This window comes from Sebastes umbrosus, chromosome 24, assembly GCF_015220745.1.
Source record: "Sebastes umbrosus isolate fSebUmb1 chromosome 24, fSebUmb1.pri, whole genome shotgun sequence".
NCBI classification, from domain to species: domain Eukaryota; kingdom Metazoa; phylum Chordata; class Actinopteri; order Perciformes; family Sebastidae; genus Sebastes; species Sebastes umbrosus.
In genome coordinates, this window is record NC_051292.1 from 679,865 (window position 1) to 700,603 (window position 20,739).

A 20,739-nucleotide genomic window follows, 5' to 3' on the forward strand; every position below is an offset into this window, starting at 1 on the left:
TAACCCCCAGAAAAGGCCCTGGTTGTCGGGGGGAAGTACTTTCTGAAAGTACAGGAACTTTCCCCCGGAACTAGGAACCTTAAGAGGAACTCATTGCTTTTCGACTACAGGGATCAGGGTCTAAATTAAGTTCCGGGGTCTTTATACCCCCAAAAAGGCCCTGGTTGGAGGGTAGTACTTCCTGAAAATACAGGAACTTTTAGTTCCTTGAAAAGCAGTAAAATTACCAGGAACTTCTTGGTGGAAACGGGGCTTTAGTTATGGGTTAAGAGTCATTCTGCTCCCCTGTATGAGCTCTGGTGTGGAGGTTGTTGGGGGGGTCTTCAGTACTCACCCAGGGGGGAGAAACCCCTAGCGGGGCTGGTGTCGCGGCTGCTCTCGCGACTGGTTTCGCGGCTGCAACCCTGACTCATGCTCGGCCGGGGGATCCGGCTCCGGGCTAGAGGAGCACGGCAGAGAGACAGACAGAGAGACGGACAGACAGACAGAGAGCAGTGCAGGGGGAGAGTTTAGTTCGTAGCACACCCAGCCAGACACGACACACCTGAAGCTCTGCAGAGAAAGTTAGTGTAGCCGGACAGAAGGGAGATACGACTCCAGGAGGCTGCAGGTACAGCGTTAGTACGAGGAGGAGCGACAGGAATACCGCGGTCTTGTACGGTCGACCTCAAATCAATCAAAGATTCCCTTTAACCTGCAACTCTTAGTTCACCTTCACATCAGATGTTATTCACAGCAATGCTACTGTTCATATGCAGCTTCCATTTCAAGTCTATACAAGTTTATAGCTCATGATTATTAAAGGGCCGGTCCAAGGCCGGGTAATTTTACCTCTCTCTCAAAATCCTAAATAACCCTTTCAGGGCGTTTCCGTTAGAAAGAAATGGACCAGAACGCAGATGGACCCGCCCTTTGTGGTCAGACCAACGTATATGTGTAAAACTAACCGATTTACTTGATTGACTTCTGAATCAATATTTGATTTTAAAAACCAACGGTGATTTTATACAGTAGAGTTTATGGTTTAATAACCCTGACAAAATGCTAATGTTCTGGTTTTCAATAGACGTGTTTAGTGTTGAATTATGGTGTAAATGCTGTTGTAGGGGCTCATTCACACAGACACAAATGAGGGGAAATACTAAATATGTTATATTTTGACATAAAATAGTAAAACCTGAAGATTTAAGTTTTTGTTTTAGGCACCGCCGAGTCCTTCGACTTCAACAAAGCTCCCAAAGAATCAACATTTAAAGACGCTGACGTTGGTTGAAATGCTTCTAACTTCTGTTTCCAGCATTACAGACTGTTGTTTCATTCTTAATTGTAATCCGTGCCTGATCTGGTGGGGCTGGTCTCTCGGCTGCAGCCGTGACTGCGGTGACCTCGGGGCCGGCTCTTGTCACTCAGGCCGCCGGAGGTGCTGTTGGCGGCGGCGGCGGCGGCGGTGCCCATGCTCGGCCTCGGGATCCTGCCGTAGGTGGAGCTCAGCAGTCGGCCGGGAGAACCTGACCTGCTGCCGGCTGGAACACAGAAGGAAGTAGTTTAGTCCAGATTAACTTAACGTTATTATGAGGATGACATCACAATCAGAAGCAGCTCACGTTGAGACTGTGAGACGACTTTCCCTCGACTCCTTCCCCGGCTGTCCGTCACAGACGGACCGTTTCCTGGAATCGCTCTCCTGGTTCGAACTCGACCTGCCGACGCAGAACAACAGAAACAGAAACATCTTTATACTCACATCAAAGACGCTTTTCTACATGCAGGAACAGAGTGAAATTAAAATAGAGATCATACGGAGGGAAACGTGACAGAAGATATGAAACAGGGAATAGTGAGAGATGAAAACACGTTTTCATAAAGTCTAAAGTTGCAGCTGATGATTATAATACCTATAATATCACATACATCACACTGACTGTGTCCAGCAGCCACACGTCTCTACTGCGGTATGAACCCAACATAAACAGATTGTGCTGTGATTTAATATCAATAAACGGATCAAAGTGATGCCGAAATAACGACATAATGATGCCGATTAGTATAAAAGTCTGAATTCATGCTTTGTCAGGTCCGTTACCATGACAACAAGCAGATAAGTTTTAAAATGCTTGTTTTCTGAATGGAGTCTGGTTTGATCAGTGCCCGGCTATATGCAGCTGCTCCATCATGCCGTCATCTAGAGACGTTGCTGTTTCTGCCAGAGACAGTCTGTGGTTTCTACATCACGTTAGGCGGAAGGGAGTCCAAGTAGCCTAAAGTTTTAATACAAATAAAACTTTCTATGTTGAGGAACATCATTAAAAGGGACCTCTGAAATGGGAATTGACAGCAGAGAAAAATACTTCTCCATTACTTTTCAACCGCCGTTATTACCCAGATCGTAGGAGAAAGGTTACAGTAAACCATGCGCAGACAGACAGTCCATGCACTGACAGTTCCATCACAGACGACCAGCGTTACAGGACTGATGGAGGGGGTCAAACAACACATCGTTCCCGTGGAAGCACACAGCAGCACACAGCTTACCGTCTGCATTAACAGACCACGAGCCGTCTGACAGGGGGGAGCCCAGGAGAGACACAACAAGAGGTTAAGCTTTACATACGGCTGACTAAGAGGTGAGCGGGTCGGGGGAGCAGTCGGCCTGTTTTCAGAGGAAGACGTGACTGCATTATGTCCAACATGAACATGACATTATAGAAATGTCTGTGCAGCTTGGAATAAACTCCTGATACCTGAGTGCATCTAGAGCTCGTTGGAGTGTTTTAACATGAAGACATTAAAGGGCCGGTCCACTATATTATTTATTATAAATAAATAGAGTTATTATGTGACCTGACGTAGGTTTCTGCATGACGCTGCTTCATGTACAGTATAAACACATCCTTATAGTCAGTGTATTAACGTCACATACAGTAACTTAGATGGCGGTCGGCATCAGAAAGTCACACAATGACACAAACAAACCTGATGCAGCGGTATACCAGAAACTCCCTGTTCTGAGAGGTTAAATTACTGCTTTTGTGAATGGAGTCTGGTGGCTTTGAAGGCTGCGATATAACGACTTCAGTTCCCCGTCAGAAAGGGCTGTCAAAGGGCGAGGTAAAGGGGTGTAAATATTCTAAATATAGCGTACACTTAAACTGATTTTGGTCATTTTAGGTGTCTAAAAAATCTGTTTTTCTGCTGCTCCCGTCCACAGCTGCTTCACCTCGCCGTCAGACAGCCCTTTATGACGGGGAACTGAAGCCGTTACATCGCTCTCTACAAAGCCACCAGACTCCACTCACAAAAACATTTTATCTCTCAAACATCCAAAACATGGAAAGATATTCAGGCTGCTAATTTTCTGCTTGAATTTGCAGACAACTGTTGTCATCATTTTGTTTAGAAGCTGCTTGCTCGTATTTGAATTAAGTGTTGATTGTTTCATACTTTAGTAGTCGTTGTAGACGTGGTGCGTCTTACCCAGCGAAGCGTAGGATCCGGGGGGGAGGGCCGAGGCCGAGCTGAAGGGAGAAGCCGACGACTGCACGGCAGAGGCCACGGCGGGCATCCTGTTGCGGGCGCTGGCGGTGGCAGTGGCGGCCGCGTTGACGTCCACGTCGCTGCGAGAGCGCTGGAGGGAGCCTGGAGAGGAGGCGGCAGCAGCAGGCGTCCTGCTGTGGGCAGCTTTGGCTGCAACATGACAGCAGTTTAATGTCTCAGTCAGTGAGAGTGACTCTTCTCTTCTCTTTCTACTCTCACTGCTGTGAATGAGTTAAAAAACAAAACCACTCACTTCTTGTTGATGAGCCGCTTCCAAAGGTGTTTTTTACAGACGGCGGTCGACTGTGGAGACAAAAAGTAAAAGAGATAAATATCTGTAAAACGCCTGATGGTTCAGAGCTTGAGAAATATACTAATAAGAGTCACTTGGATGTACGATATCCACCATTAAAACTAAAATAGAACAAGATACGGGAGGTAGCATGTGAATAAAAATAGAACAACTTGTAAGGAAATATTTAAAACATGGCCCAAAGATCAACGCTGAGCTCAGACAGAGAGAATATATTAGTGTCATAGTGATGATTCTAGATATCTGTGATCATTAGATGCTAAAGTTGTGATGAAAAAAGGAGGCGAGGAGTCCCATCCTCCTCGCGTTTCCCCGTGAATCAATAAAGCGGTCGATCAGAGAGGAGGAAGCAGCTCACTTGAGGCTCTCCTGGGAGGACGAGGAGGAGCGATCGGAGGCGGGCAGCGACGTCTGGCTGTCTCCGCTCTTCAGGTGAGCCTGCAGAGCCTTCTGATAGGACGACTCCAGGCCCTGGAACAGCTTATCCGCCTCCCGCCTGAAGTGACCGTGGAAACTCCAGTAGCACCTGCGAGGGCAAGCCGGAGGGAGGACCAAGAAAAGACATCTTAATGATCAGCTTCCTGGTTTCTTTCTCTCCAGCTGCAGCTAGAGATTGATGATAAAACGTACCGGATCAGCGGGAGACTTACTTTCTGGCCACAGAGCGAGCCTCGGCGTCGGCATCGTGGATCCCTTTCTTTATAGTCTCCATTAAAACGGTTCCGTGTCTACGAAGGAGGGGAAAAGAGGAAACTAAAACAATAATATAATGTGATGAAATGAATGATTTATTAACGTCATAATGTCATACTTGGTTCCTGTAAAGAAAAGCCTTTTTATTAAATATATTAGAGTATCTAACACACGCTGTGATTGATCGCTGAGAACCAGAGAGCTCCCCTGGTACTGGGGGGGGCTGGAGGGTCAGCTCAGGTTTCTCCCTGGCGGCGGCGGCAGGAAGCAGCCAGGCAGAAACACAATGAGGCTTTTGGAGGCAGACAGAGATCGCCATGGAAACTGCTGAGATAGACCTTGACCCGGCCGGTGTCCCATTTCAAGGCAGCGTGTAGTACTTTACCCTTTTATACTTATTGTACAAATATCTGCTCATCCCACCGTTAATAACCAGCTGATAACATCTAAATGCTCCCGTCAGCTGATCTCACCTCTCCAGAGAGCTCGTCTGCCACTCCTGCAGCAGCAGCTCCAAGAACTCAAAGCAGCGCCTGCAACACAGAAGAAGAGCTTTCTTTAAAAAGAAATATATTAATCATAATAATAATAATAATAAACTGAAACTCAAGAGACTTGAATATCAACAAAAATTTAATAATAACAATAAATTAAATTAAATGTAAACCTTAAATAAAAATAAATATATACATTCAAATAAAAATATATAAATACAAATATAAATAAATACAATAGAAAATATAAAAAATTAAAAAAAATACAATTGGAAAAAGACTTGAACACCAATAAAAATATAATACAAATAAATGTAATCAAATTAAATTAAATCAAAATATGTAAACATTGAGTTAAAAGAAATATATACATTCAAATAAAAATATATAAATAAATAAAAATAAAAATGCATAAATAAATAAAATAGAAAATATGAAAAACATAAATTGCAAAAATAGAGATAAATAAAAAATATGAAATTTTAATAAGTATAATGAAACATAATGAAATCAAAAATAATAATACGTAAAAATAAAAAATAAATGAATGCTAATAAATGAATAAAAAACAAATACATAAAAAACTGATTTAAATTCAAAGAAAAATAGAAATAAAGAAATACAATAAAATATCAAAATAAATTTAAATATATGTATGGTAAAAAATTCAAAATAAAACATGATTAATAAATAAATATGAATAAAATTAAATAAAAAATATGTAATAATAATCTATAACAAATATAATAAAATAAATGAAAAACAAAAATTAAATAAAGACAACAGAATAGAAATATATTTTGTCATATATATATATATAAATATATAAAGGTCTCACCTTCTGAGAGCCACAGATTTGGAGATACAGTTGCTGGTGATGATGGGGATGAGACGAGGGTAGTGTGTGTGCTGCAAAGCAAAAAGAAAAAACAGTGTTAGAATCCTGTAAATCTTAATCTACTTCATATCTGAGTAAAGCTGCCACGTACTCTGAGGATGAGGCGGATGGCGGCCATGCCGGAGGTGGCTATGACTTTGGCACTGTTGGGGACCAGGTTGAGGAGGATCGGCATGATGGCCTCGGCCGCGTGGTCGAACCGACTGCCGAGCACCGTCGACAGGTGGCTGGTGACAATAAAACAATGCTTCTAATGCTACCGTTGATATGATGATGCATCCTCTTAGTGTGTTGCAGCAGGTGTGAAGGGAAACCTCCAGGTAGTCTTACCCCAGCGTGAGGCAGGCCTCTCTCACCACCTGAGAGCGGAGGTCCTTGGCGGACAGTTTGAACGCCGCCTCCATGAGCCGCAGCTGCTGCGGGAACCCGTCGAACTCTGCGGCGCCGGCCAGCAGCAGCGAACGCACCTTCTTCAGCTGGAGGAGCACGAAGAGAGGCGATCAACAACAACTAAGACAGCTTCACCTAATAACTGAGAGGACAGAGAGGTCTTACAGCCGCCACCCGGAGCTCCCAGTCCCTCTTATCGTCCGACAGCACGTCTCGAATCTTCGTCATGGCCTCCTCCACCTCCCTGTTGGAGTAGATCTGGTGGAGGGCAGGAGGAGGTGGATGAGAGGAAGCACTGCATGGAGACATTATAAAGTATGTATTCAACATGTCCATACCTGCACGGTGGGGACATCTTCAAAGGCCTGGATGAAGTCCTCTATGTCCACAGCTCCAGCTCCAGCTCCAGCTCCAGCTCCATCCCTCCCTACAGATAACAACCATAATTCACTATTTATTAAATTAAAGAGGCACAAAACCCCTGGAACTAGGGACTTTTTGAGTTTGTCTTCTTTTTCTGTTTTGTTTATTGACATTTTCAGTGCACATACGGATCAGCAGCTTCAATGCCCGTCTCAAGACAGCTAAATGTACATAGGTAAATATATAGAGAGCAATAGTGATAATAAATATCAAGTAAAAAAACATTTAATAAAAAATAAATAATTAATAAATGAATAAATAAATAAATACATAAATAAATAAAATAAAAATAAAGCAATAAAATACAAAATAAATACAAAATTAAGTATAAGACAGCGGTAGTGAAAAAAAACGAATTAATAAAAATAAGAACATATAATAATAATAACAATTATTTTATGCCATTTGTGCAAATAAATAAAACATCACTTTAGTTGAAGAATACAAAGTTTCTTCCAGTTTATATATTTTTATATTTATACCTGTTTTTTTGTGTGTTTTTAGTCTTTATTTACTTATTAATTTATTTTAATCAAAGAAAAAAAAGGTTCTTCTGGAAGTCTATTGAAATCCCAAATGTTCTTTGAATTTTATAATCTTGCGTCGTCACGTGCACGTTTGTTTTACAGAGATTTGATGTCACTAACGGAGCATGTTGTGTGTTAAAGTGTGAAAATGCTGATCAGGATGCTGATTTTATGAATATCTAAAAACAATGACAATAAAAAAAAAAACATAAAAAAGAAAATATAAAGAAAAGAAAATATAAATAGAAGTCATACAATATAAATAAATAAATAATCATATGATTTATTTTTACCATTTTTCATCATAATATTGCTTCACTTTCCAGTTGTTGTAAACACCTGTTGCTCATCACAATTATTTTCAGTATTTAAATGAGGATTTTAACCGAAGCACTTTATAATCTGGGGTTCATTTCCCGTCTCTGATGAAGCGCTCTGACGCATCAACACTTGTATTTAAATAAAAGCGAACTGTGGGAGTAAAGAAACCGTGATATGTTTCTCTTTCATGTGACATGTCAGTCGTACGGCGTGAACTCTGACCTGCTGACTTGGTGCTGGAGGCGGAGGCGGGGCGTCGGAAGGAACCCATGCTCACCGTCTTCTTCACGGACAGCGAGGCTCCTTTGGACGAGGACGAAGAGCGGCCGCCGTCCCCCGAGTCATCGTCCTCAAAGTTTTTGTCTGGAGGAGGAAGAAAGAGCAGAGAGGTCACACGTGACTGAACAATGAGTCTCCAGTAAACGGAGCGTCCCAGCGATGCGGAGCACGCGGGGCTGACTTTAACTTTCAGCTGATCCAGAGGACATAACTCACATTCCTACATCAGCAACACAACGATGGCGAGGGAGGAGCGAAGGTCAGAGACACAACGCCTCAACAACAAACTCAACAACTAGTCCAGTGTTCCCAGTAAGAAGCTCAGAGTCACCACAGGAGAACCCAGTCTTTGTTAATAAATAAATAAAATAAAAACAAAGCAATAAAATTAATTATAAATTTAAATTAAATATAAAACAGCAGTAGTGAAAAAAATAAAATATTTAAAAATAAAAAATAAATAATAAATAAAAAATAAAATCTAAGTTAAATTTAATTCATTAAAAATAAGTTTAAAAAGTAAATAAATAAAGCATACAAAGTTTCATAACTTATTTTTAAATTAATTCACAGATGATCCAGCCAGTCATCTAATCTTTATGGTGCCATGAGCAGAAAGATAAATGGGATTTAAAAGATTTTAACCTCTGTTTTATTTATTTTCTATTTTTTAATTATTTAATTATTATCTAGTTTATATATTTTTATATTTATACCTGTTTTTTGTGTGTTTTTAGTCTTTAATTTAATTTAATTTAATTTAATTCTTCACGATTAAGGAGCTGGAATATTTATTGATAAAAAGCTCAAAATCCATGATTCCTCTCCAGAAGAACCCTGTTCAGGATCAGCACCCCTAAATAATGTGCAGCTCATCGTCCAGCAGATTAAGACTGGTTGAAACTGCTCGTTTCTACTGATGGATGTAATGTGGTCAAAGAGGCACGGCCCTGTGGAAACGTCTCCTGGGGGTGTACGATCGAGCGCCACGTGAGCTCAGGAATCAATCCTCTTTCATTATTCAAACACTCACACACACACAGCAGCAACACATCAGTCATCAGACACACACACAGCAGCAACACATCAGTCATCAGGTGCCATCAGGCTGCAGTTTTTCCTCCGTGCACGATCAAAGCACGATGCAACACCTCTCGATACAACACAAGGTCACCTGTCACCTGACGTTTAACACCTTAACATGAACAGCAGGAGAAAAGCAGGAGGTGAGGAGCCTTTAAACATCCACCATGAACATTTAAATATCAGATACTAACATGGGGGGGAACCACCAGAGGCCCCACGAAGCAAAGAGACGAAACTCTGCTTGTTTTTTTACAACAGCCGCCATTTTGGACTGAAAACATGTATTGCATTTATAATTAGGGATGCACCGATACCGATACCACTATCAGGTATCGGGTCCGATACTGTGCTCATGTACTCGTACTCGTACTCGCAAAACGGCTCCGATACCACTTTACGGCAGCGTGACAGAGTGGTATCGGTGCATCCCTATTTTTAATATTTTATTACTCAACATTTCAGTAGAATATGACAATAGAGTAGAAATAATTCTGTTCTACTTTTGTACGGCTCTTTGTAGGAGTATGGAGCGTCCGTTAGTCGCTTTCAGTCCAAAATTGGAAGCGTAGTTCTGCCGCTGATGTTGTAATAGAACGAACTATTAACTTTCACTTCTTGGCGAGATATATGTTCTTTGGTTGAGGACCGACGAAGTTTCAGGAGCTCGGAGAAAGCGGAAGAACTGAAGCGGCAAAGCGAGTACGGTAGCGAGAACACGACCAAAGCAACCAGAACCAGCCCAGAGGCAAATGACTCCGGCTTCCTCGCTTTCCAAAGCACAAATCACGGCCGCTGTAAACAACTACATCACAACGCCGGTTAGCGTAGCTGAAAAGCCCGGATTCAAAAGACTCATTAAGACACTTGATCCAAAATATGAACTGCCTGGTTACTTTACACTTATTACACTGTGTGTGTGTGTGTGTGTGTGTGTGTGTGTGTGTGTTTATCAAACTGTATAAAGCATGTATTGCCAGATAACTCTTTGGTTAAAGTGAATACTGTTGGATACTGTTTTGTTAAATTGAACTTGGGGTTTCTCTCTTTTTGCATGCAAAACATGTTCCTCTATTTTCTGACATTTGACAGACTAGAAAATAATCCATAATGAAAATAACTGTTAATAGCATCCCGAGTGAATACCAGAACTTTAACCTCGGTGGTCTTCTCACATCCCCAACAGGTCTGCACTTCTGTAAAAACAAGTTCAATCAACAACATGAAACTAATTGTCTGTCCCGCCCCTCCAGCTCTCAGAGACAGACGACCAGCAAGACACAACAATCCTGCTGCCAACAAATCATCCTGCTGTGTTTCCACCGGAGACGCCGCAGACGCATTCCTCCTGGATTTACAGCCGCCGTCACATCAGACATTCCTCCTCCTCCTCCTCCTCCTCCTCCATCACCTCCACTCTTCCTCTCTCTCTGTTTAAACCCTCCCTCCCTCCATCCAGAGGAAGAGCAGCAGCTTACAGGAGCAGATCCGTCTGCACACCAGTTTCCTCAGCATGCCGGCAGACAGTCAGCTGGTCCTCCTGTCCTCTGGATGTGGTCCTCCTGTCCTCTGAATGTGGTCCTCCTGTCCTCTGGATGTGGTCCTCACATCTTCGTCCCCCCCAGCTGAGGAGAGAGTGAAGAGGGGAGGAAGCTGGCCTCCCCCCTCTCCCTGTCTGGGAGCATGTGCTTCGATACGTCTTCCTCTTCCAGTTCACTTCACGCACTGTCAGGACCAGGATGGAGGAAGAGGAGGAGGAAGAGGAAGAGGAGGGGCTGCTGGGTGGAGTCAGAGATGAGTGACATCATGATGAGTCAGGAGAGAGGAAGGAGGGAGCCGTCGAGCCTCCACCCGAGTTCATCCGTCAGGGTTTTTATCTCAGCAAGGTGACTGCTGCTCCAGCTTCAAAGTGACATTCACGTCTATCTGCACCTTTTTATTTCTTCATAACTAACATTTCTGTATTTATTTTAACTGGGTTGCTCAGTTTGAAAGCTAGAGTGAAGATACTGGTATCACATGAAACTAGAAAAACCTAAAGAATCCATCACTTCTTTTGACTTTTAAAAGCATCTTCATGAACCAGCAGCAGCAGCTCTGGATGCACCAGAAGAAGAAGAAGAAGCCCGACATGCAGCCATATGCAACCGTCTCATTTTTGAGTTTTATTACATGTTAATCTGGCAGACACAACAGCCACCGTCAGTGTTTCACTCCCTGCCGATGTCAGCCCTACGTCCACAAGATGGCGCTGCTACCCCACAAGTGTTTATCCTCACAGGTACAGCGTTTCCTGTTCATCATTTTCTGACATATTTACAGCTCTACTGAAGGCCATGAGCTGGATAAAGACTGGCAATGTCTGCGAGGTCGATTTAAATTATAATCCCAGAGGTTAATCTGACCCTGAACTGACTGAACGGAGGTCAACGGCTGCCACAATGACGAGAACATTACGCCTCCGGAGACCATCTGAGAAATGTCTCATTTCTCTGGTTAGATTTTAACTTTATATTTTAGGTGGAGAAAAGTCAATCTATGTATTTATCATATTAAGTATGGAGGACAAAACCTGCCAAAAATAAATGAGAAATAAATGACTCGTTACATGAATTAAATAAATATGTCATTAAATGCAGCCCCTATATTTACATGATGAGGCAGAAATGCATTAAAAAAATGTAAAAAGAAAAGAATACAGAAATAAATAAGTTTGGGGAAATAAATAAGGGTTGAAAAATATAAAAAATATGTAAATAAATACATTTAAAAATAAATGCAAAAATAAATAAAAAATAAATGCAAAAATAAATAAAACAAAATAAATACCTAAATTGAAATACTAACAAAAATAAATAAATAAATACATAAGTAAATACATACATTTAAAAAGTAAACATAACATAAATACAAAATAAATGCAAAAATAAATTAATATATTTAAAAATGTATAAAATAAATAAATATATACATTTAAAAAGTAAACATAAAATAAATGCAAAAATAAATTAATATATTTAAAAATAGATATAATATATAAATAAGAAAAGGGGAAATTTAATCAGAAAATAAATAAGGGAATTAATAGAAAGATAAATCAATAAAGAAGAAAATTAAAACAAAAATATCAATTTATGTCACATTTTATCAATTAATTAATGGCTATATTTATTTTTTATATTATTTATAGTACTTCTGCAACGATTAATCGATTAATCTGACATTTTATAGAGCGACCAACTAATCGATTAATGGAGAAAATAATGAAAATAATCGTTAGTTGCAGCCTTATAAGACATATCCTGACTTTTAGTCATCCTACATTTCCCACAATGCACCTGGACAGCCCGGTTAACTGGAGGACAAGTGTTTTCACAGGCTGAGCAGCACCGACCAGGACGCCTGAACTGTGTTTGAAGAGTTTAACATCAAAAAGACTAATAATGATGATGATGATGATGAGTGCAAATCAAACTTAGTGACTAATCGGTCTGGACGCCAGCTTTTTCCTCCTGGCAGCGTCTCAAAGTCTTCTGGGAGCTCGGAGCCTGATGGAGTCTGACAGCTGATCTCCCCGATGCATATTCACAAAATGACCACGAAGGAGAACGAGAGGCGAGGCGCTTACAAGAGCAACGGAGAAACGAAGGAGCGTGGGAGAGCAGCTCACAGTCTTCTCCAGAGACATATCTACTGTTCATAGACGCCACATTGGACGCTTCAGCCCGTTGCGGCGATACGTTAACGTGGGTGCCGTAGGGTTACAGGCCAGTCTTGCCAGGTCCAATATGGCGCCCACGTTGACGTATGATCCAGGAGTCAGTGCAGCGTCTACGTATATATATGTATATATATATGTCTGTGGTCTTTCTCTACCTGCAGCTCTAGTTTACTATCATGCAACATCTTTAATCACTTAAAAACACAGCAGCTCATTTCATTCACAATCACTAATCCTAATGCAGCTCAGAGGTCAGAGGTCAGAGGTCAGAGGTGAGCCTCCACCTGTGCACATGAGCCTTTTCATGTCTGAATGAGTGAAGAGGGAAACACCCTTTCTGCCATTCTGCTGCTCATCTCAACCAGCTGGAACAACAGAGGGAGGGACGTTCCCACACTATTATTATCAGGCTTCATTCACTCCAGTCAAAGAGTCTGGAGTTACAGCGGGAGACAAGTGGACGTAACGTTCTGTCTTTACATAAAGTACAAACCACTGCTCTTTACCATTTTTAAATTGATGTTCTAATGCCAGAATATATCTGCTTCATCTGAGTCTATGTGGAGGTAGAAGGAAGTTACCGCTTTTATTGTGGTAGTCTGAGTAACGTGACGTCATATCCGTTCCGTATCCGTCAACCAAAACAAACCGTACCGAGCCGAGACGAGGAAGTAGAAAACGTCAGAGGGTCGTCGTGGATACGACCTGCACCCTCACATGTTAAATCCAGCGTGGTAAACACTACACATCCAGTAAAGGATGGAAACACTTTGGGTTTCACACGTTGACAGGAAAAGCAGAGCTAGACAGAGCAGAGCTAAAGCTGCATGCTAACTTCTAAATAAAAAAGACCAAAATATGTCGGAAAATAAGTCCGAACAAAAGTTGAAAAAAGACAGAAAAAAGCCGAAATATATATTAAAAAAAAAAGTAAGAAAAAATGCCAAATTATGTCCGAAATATGGCCAAAACAAAAGTCCAAAAATAGGCCGAGATATGTCTGAAAAAATTCCAAAGTATGTCCGAAATATGACGAAAAAAAGTCCAAAAAAAGGCAGAAATATGTCTGAAAAATTCCAAGTAGCAGGAAACGTTATGGTATGGCCTCGTCTCCGTGGTCAAATGGGCCGACGCTATGACTGTAGAGCACCCAGATACTGACATTTATATTAAATGCATTCAAATTTGGAGTCAAACTGCTGCAACTAATGTCTAGTTCACACTGCACGGCTTTAGCCTTCGCACATGTGTGAGCTCCTCGCCGACACTCGCCGACATATTCCAGATATCTAGCATGCTAAATAGCCGGACCTACAGCCAATGAGAGCGTGAGACATGGTTTGAGGGTAAACCTGGGGGAGGAGGAGGGGTTGCCTGTAGCAACAGGAACTTACTGGATGTGCTGCATTTACAACACGGAGCAAAGTTGTTGTTGCACCGAGAGGAATAAATAGTAAAAAAATGTGCCAACAGAAACATCAGCAATGTGTCTCGCGTTTGGTATCACGCCATTTACCGTGTATTTCTCGCGTGTTTTTCGTGACAAAACGTAGTTTGGAGACCTCATCGGGGATTGAATGTCATAAGATATTCAGTTTAAAATGATACCCTTGTTGTATTTTTCGGGTCAATCAGTGTCTGTTCCTGTTTGGAGTAAACCTCTTCCTGTTCTTTATCCTTCAGTCTTAGTGGAGAGCAGTTCTTCCTGTTTGTGTTTTGTATATCTGTGCAGAGAGGAGATGGCAGGAGAGGATTTAAAACTGAATGTGAGAGGAGTGTCGGAGGCCAGCAGAACCTGCACTTCATCAGGTAGGTAAGTCTTCATCACATATACACGATGAAGGCGTCGTATGAAACCAACCAGCGGTAAATCCTCTTTAAGCGTTCTGTGAGAGACTCACTGGTGCACGGTTCATTATTCAGGAGCATTTCCAACTGTGCAACCCAAGTCCTGCTGGCAGCGAGTACCTGGCCTCGTCTCTCAACACCTCCCTGCAGGACCTCCTGAGGCTGCGTGACGCACACAGCCGGGTCCGGGTTCATCCGAACCCACAGAGCTGGATTCAATCAAACACAACATCAAAAGATGACGTGGTTTCAGGCTCAAAGTTCAGTCCTGAGCTGGTGAGTATAGCACCAGATAGTGAGGCCTGTGGATTTCATTTGTATCGCAAGTGCTGGATATTAATGTACAAGACACTGATGTATGGAGGACGAAAGCTATTAAAGTTATGCATAAAGAAAATAACAGAAATAAATAAGTTTGGGGAAATATATAAGGGAAAAATGTAATAAACTGCAATAAATAAATACATAAATAAATCAATTGGATAAAACTAATTAAAAAAAATCAATAAATTTCACATAAATAAAAAATCTAAATTAATAATAAAAAATAAAAGGTACAAATTAAATAGGAAAGTAAATAAATAGGGAGATTACTACAAAGGAAAATAAATATAGAAACAGAAATATCAATTATGTCACATTTTATAAATTAATAAATGCCTACATTTATTTTAAATATTGTTGGTACATTTAATGGCATATTAATTAATATATTGAGTCATTTATTTATTAAACAATAGTTTAACTTTGTTTTGTTTATCTTTATCTCATTTTAAATGCCCTCAATGATCACTCGGAGATATAAATTAATAAATTAATTTTTATTTTTTATTTTGGCAGCTTCCGTCCTTCTTTATCGTGTACATGCAACTTTAAACAACTTTTAAGAGGGACATAATTTGCAACAATTTGAAAATAGATTAATTGTTAATGTAATGAAAATAAATTAATTGTTAATAACTGAACACCTTTGGTGTTTCAACTGTCAACTTGGGCTTCAAGACACTTCCTGACATTTAATTAACCACAAACGATTAATAGAAAAAAAATCAATTAATTGATATTGAAAAGAAAAGCTAGTTGCAGCCCGAGTTTGTCCAAACCTCCAGATAGAGGAAATATTGTTCAAATACCTTCAGGCATAAAAGTATTTATTAAAGGGCTGCTGGGACCTGAAAGCTTCATGAATAGCTGTTTTTGATGAATATCAAACCATCTGTTTGCTGCAGGAGAAAGTTATTTATGCACTAAATCTTAGCAGCTGGAAGGACTTTAACTAGAACTATGAGACAACAACATATCCCCCCAATAATAGTGTCCCTTCACTGGCTCCAAGAATGCAGTTTAAAATCAATGCATCGCTCCGAGCTACATCTCTGTTCTGCCAGAGCTGCTTCTGTAATAAAACACTCCCTTTAAACTGGCTTTTTATCTCAGTTATGTGGCTTTAAACACGTACTGCTGCACAACATATCACCTATCATGACAGCAAACAACACAGAACACCTGCCAACACCTCCAAACGGTACTGTTCCTCAAGTTATAACGACTACTAACGACCACCAGAATAACTCAGATCATCATTTTATACGGCGAAGCTGCAGACGAGAACAGAGCGGGATTATACGCATCACTGAGCTTCAGATACTTGTGGCATTCACTTCCCAATTATGATCCCAGCGCAATTATCAAGGCTTATGAGCACAGAGAGAGTCGGGTAATAACCAGCTTGTGCATCAATAAGACAAACTCTCCATGAAACCTTACAGGTACAAACAACAGCTCTTCTTATATGTGATAAATTTACCTGCAGGAAGCGGCTGGACAGACGATACCTTCCCCTGTGGAGCAACAGAGACCCAGAGCTGATACACCGCCTCCTCCCTTCCCCTCCAACCGGGTCTTGTGACTGTAGGGACGACAGCTGACACCACTCCTACAAAATAAGAGCCCTGGGCTGCCGGAGTCGTTTTTTCCTCTTGGTTTTCTCTCTCCTCGGTTCTCAGTCCTTCCTTTTTCTCTCTCTCTCTCTCTAATCCAGCTCAGAGTCGATGCTTCCCACCCGCCTGCTCAAGTGACATTCTTTCGTTTTTTAACCCGAGTGCAGACACACAATCGGAGGCTGTGAAGAGCTTTAATGCACCAAATCTGATGTGATGGATTAACTTTTTTTAGACGGCACTCTTTCCCTTCCATAGAAATTAGCAAATAGCAATCTCTCTGAGATTAAAGTGGTATATTTACCAGAAAAAAAATTGAATATTCTCTGAGATTAAAGTCGTAAATTTACCAGAAAAAAACTTACAAATATACGAAAAAGACTTGGATATTTCTGAGTTTAAAGTCGTAAATTAATGAGAAAAAAAACTCACAAATATACGAGAACAAAACTTGGATATTCTCTGAGATTAAAGTGGAAAATTTACCAGAAAAAACTTCACAACTATATAAGAAATCAACCTCATCACACCACAGACGCTGCCAGTAAACAGGAAACGCCACACAAACGTTAGTGAGGAGGTGCATCATTAAGGAACATGATGATATCCTTCATCTGTCCGTTGTGTTGGAGTTCCTGATGCACAGAAGCTATCAGCTCATTCACATCAGTGTGTTCTTTCGTCTTTTAACCCGAGTGCAGACACACAATCGGAGGCTGTGAAGAGCTTAAATGCACTAAATCTGAGCTTTGTTAGACGACACTCTTGACCTTCCATAGAAATTAGCAGGCCGACCAATCCCCATCAACAATCAGGACACGTCATTGCAAGCATTCATTTCCTGTCCACCAGTTTTAAGCTACTATTAATGCAGAATGAACCTTCCTGCAGCCGCCTCTCGTAGAAACAGTCTTGGTCACATTTCTTTCCATCGTGATAAACACATTTTAATCAGAGCGATAAACTGTAAACAGGTAGAGCTCCTCCCTTCATGTCAGATTATCTGCAGAATAAACCTCCAGCACGGTCTCTTTTCCTGCAGCGAGGCGGCACAAAGAAACCCGGCTCAGGTTGCAGTCTGACTGAAAGACAGCGAACACACCCCGCTGAGACCGGTGGAAACCACGACCAGGACTTCCCAGCTGAAACATGCTCAACATATTCTCAGTCCTTGTAATGTTTCGTTCTTCACATTCTTTGATTATTAGATTTACAGCCTCCGTCTCAAACCCAGGAGACCAAACCAGTTTAATATACGAGCTCAGAGGAATTATTATAAATGTCATTAAACGTCATTAAATATTTGTTTTTTTTTAACAGATAATTACGACAGTATTTTAGTGCCATTGTAGGTAAAAAAAAAATCTAATTACGAAGCTTGGGGACGGGGGTAATACTCAGAAATACTAACAATTTACAAGATTAAAGTCATACATTTCCAAATAGAAAACTAGGATATTCTCTGAGATTAAAGAAGTAAATCTACAAGAAAAAAAACTCACAAATATACAAGAAAAAACTCAGATATTCTCTGAGATTAAAGAAGTAAATCTACAAGAAAAAAAACTCACAAATATACAAGAAAAAACTCAGATATTCTCTGAGATTAAAGTCGTAAAATTATGAGAAAAAAACTAGAATTTTATGACTTTATAATCTCAGAGAATATTCAAGTTTCTTTCTCGTAAATTTACAATTTTAATTTAGTAAATTCTGAGTTTTTTCCCGGAATATTAACCCCCTCCCCCGGCTACGTAATTTTTGTTTTCACATCATGACACATTAATTTTTTTAGCAGATAACAGAATGAATATAACGGTCGTATTCGTGACGTAACATGAAATGTATCGGCCGTGTTTGCAGCATGTTTTATCTGCCACACAGGTCCTCAGTAGCACTGACTTATAAAAGAGGTACAGTTTGGGTGTTAATTGTTCGCAGGCTGATCTCAACAACAAACAAAACAAAACGATGCTGCCACGACAACCAGAACCATTATGGGCATAAAACAGAACAACACAACCAGAACCAAGCTGCTAATGCTCCGCAGGTAGAGCAGGAGACGGGATCTTACCTGACTCAAGAGACAGGATCATGTTCCCTGACCTCTGGACTTCATCAAATCTACTGAAGATGACGTTCAGCCTGGACAGAAGGGGGGGGGGGTGGGAGAATTAGCACCACGTTTATAGCAGAAAACAAACAGCAGCCCTGCTGCCTTCAGGACTCTGGAAAACAGAAAACTGGCTCATGTCAGTGACTCCCCAGGGAGCAGGTAAATAGGCCAAAGTCACATCTCCCTCCTAGAATAATACAGAGGCAGTGATGCCTGCTGGGTAATATTATTAGAACAAAGACTAATAATCACCGTCTACGTCATCAGCCAACGTTGTCGACTATGTGGAAGAAAACAATCTTCACTTCAGGGACTTTAAAAACTAAATATAAAATCATGTGTGAGGCATTTCCTGATGCGACGATATTCAGCACAGCACCATAAATAAAGAATAAACAGTTCCACACGAGGGCTGAAACTATTTTGACGAGAAAAAAACTCACAAATAAAGAAGAAAAAAAACTCTCTGAGATTAAAGTAGCATATTTATGTGAAAAAAACTACAATATTCTCTGACATTAAAGTGGTAAATTTACAAGAAAAAAAACTCACAAATGTAGAAGAAAAAAACTTGGATATTGTCTGACATTAAAATGATAAAGATATACGAGAAACAAAAAATCAGGAATTCTCCGAGAGTAAAGTGGTAAAAAAAACTTGGATATTGTCTGAGATTAAAATGGTAAATTTACAAGAAAAAAACAGCCCCATAAAATACAATAAACAATTCTCCACACTAGTGCTGAAACTACTTTGACAATCATTTGAGTCATTTGTGAAGCACAAATTGCATTAATTGTCTGGTTCCAGTTTCTCAAACATTGAGTTTTCTCTGCTTTACATCACGGTAAACTGAACACTGTTGGGTCCTGAACTGTTGAGGACGTGGTCCTGGAGTTTGGGAACTTGTGATAGGCAGTTTTCACTATTTTCATTGACATTTTATAGACCAAATCAATAATCAATCAGCTGTTTTATCAGCATAATGCTTCATGAGTTTTCCCATCTGTCTGTGACTGGTGGTTTAAAGATGTATAATAGTTAATAAAGGGTGTAAGAGAGGAGGTAATCTGAAGAGGTTGAACGCACCGTGACTGAGGCAGACCCTTCTTTCCCAGGTCCATTCTCACTCGCTCTCCCACGTGGCGGTAAATCTCCACCAGGCAGTTCATGGCTCCGTCACGCACCTACAGGTCGACAATCATTTCATTATTATTAACATCACTTTGTTTTCTTAGTATACTGTTAAATAAACTAATACTTTTATTCAATTATATTAAAATGAAAACAACCAATGCCGTTTCTCTCCTAAAAATCAAATCAAAGGTAAAGTAGCTAGTTAGTATTTTGCCCTTTTTTCCTTCCTTATCTTTTTTATATTTCTCAAATGATCATTCTGCCTCATTGCCTTACTTTGTGTGCATCCAATTATCCTCATTTCATTTGTATTTATGTGTATTTTTATGTTACCGATTCAGTTTTTAATGCTGCTCTCAACATAGGAGGATATTCAGCGTATACGCCGGCAGCTTCTGAACCTCTCCCGTCACATCCTTATTTCTTTGATGCTGTTTTTAGCTCCTCAAACAACCAAAAGTGCAGGTAAAACAAAATGTGTGTGTTTTCCTGCAGACGCCACTCATCATGTTGGCGATGATGGTTTCGTAATGCACGAGAAGACAAGCGTGTTTGGCTTCAGGAAGGGAAGTTCACGGGCACGGCTTCCTGTCCTCGAGAGGAAGCCGTGATTCCGGTGATGATAGACACCTCACGGCTGTAAAATATATCATGTGTCTAAAGGGGGTTTTCTACCAGAATATATATCAACTCACACACGTGTGAGTGCAAAAGGAAGATTTGTAAAAGAAAACTGTGACGTTGGTATTTGACCAGCTGGGGGCAGTCAAAGAAGCAATAATACTGTCCACATACTTCAGTCCAGGTGGGAGGCAGCAGCTCGTACGTACCTGGCTCGTAGGATCTCCGAGGAGGTTACAGATGTGAGGAACGATTTTACTGAGCGTCAGACTCTGAGATCCAAACCTGGGGAAACAAAACACAACATGACATGAGCCTTTCTGCAAAATATCATTAGCATACATACAATAGCATACAATTAATATGCTCTCCTCAAAGCCTCCAGACAAAACGGCAATTTA

The 20,739-nt window shown here is 40.6% G+C and overlaps 1 protein-coding gene and 1 long non-coding RNA gene across 22 annotated transcripts in view; one reads left to right on the top strand and one right to left on the bottom strand.

The window, feature by feature from the left end:
- The window catches only part of LOC119483637 (CLIP-associating protein 1-B-like), a 46,320-nt gene that overhangs the window by 14,490 nt on the left and 11,091 nt on the right, over nt 1-20,739 (bottom strand). For 17 of the 21 annotated variants that reach the window (XM_037761921.1, XM_037761919.1, XM_037761931.1 and 14 more), the window contains exons 6-22: nt 20,548-20,623; nt 19,670-19,767; nt 18,539-18,609; nt 7,816-7,956; nt 6,661-6,749; nt 6,488-6,580; nt 6,263-6,408; nt 6,024-6,159; nt 5,873-5,943; nt 5,014-5,073; nt 4,498-4,575; nt 4,206-4,373; nt 3,788-3,837; nt 3,475-3,684; nt 1,605-1,700; nt 1,338-1,523; nt 335-439 (exon numbers count right to left, since the gene is read on the bottom strand). In XM_037761921.1, coding sequence (XP_037617849.1) covers nt 335-439; nt 1,338-1,523; nt 1,605-1,700; nt 3,475-3,684; nt 3,788-3,837; nt 4,206-4,373; nt 4,498-4,575; nt 5,014-5,073; nt 5,873-5,943; nt 6,024-6,159; nt 6,263-6,408; nt 6,488-6,580; nt 6,661-6,749; nt 7,816-7,956; nt 18,539-18,609; nt 19,670-19,767; nt 20,548-20,623 — 1,874 coding nt within the window. Of the gene's footprint in view, nt 1-334; nt 440-1,337; nt 1,524-1,604; nt 1,701-3,474; nt 3,685-3,787; nt 3,838-4,205; nt 4,374-4,497; nt 4,576-5,013; nt 5,074-5,872; nt 5,944-6,023; nt 6,160-6,262; nt 6,409-6,487; nt 6,581-6,660; nt 6,750-7,815; nt 7,957-10,433; nt 10,703-16,331; nt 17,452-18,538; nt 18,610-19,669; nt 19,768-20,547; nt 20,624-20,739 lie in introns of those variants that run through there. The other 4 variants (XM_037761932.1, XM_037761930.1, XM_037761941.1 and 1 more) reach the window with 3 other exon arrangements.
- LOC119483638 lies at nt 12,302-15,007 on the top strand. The gene is made up of 2 exons (XR_005205761.1): nt 12,302-14,485; nt 14,600-15,007. It is a non-coding gene; the product is annotated as an uncharacterized LOC119483638 (long non-coding RNA).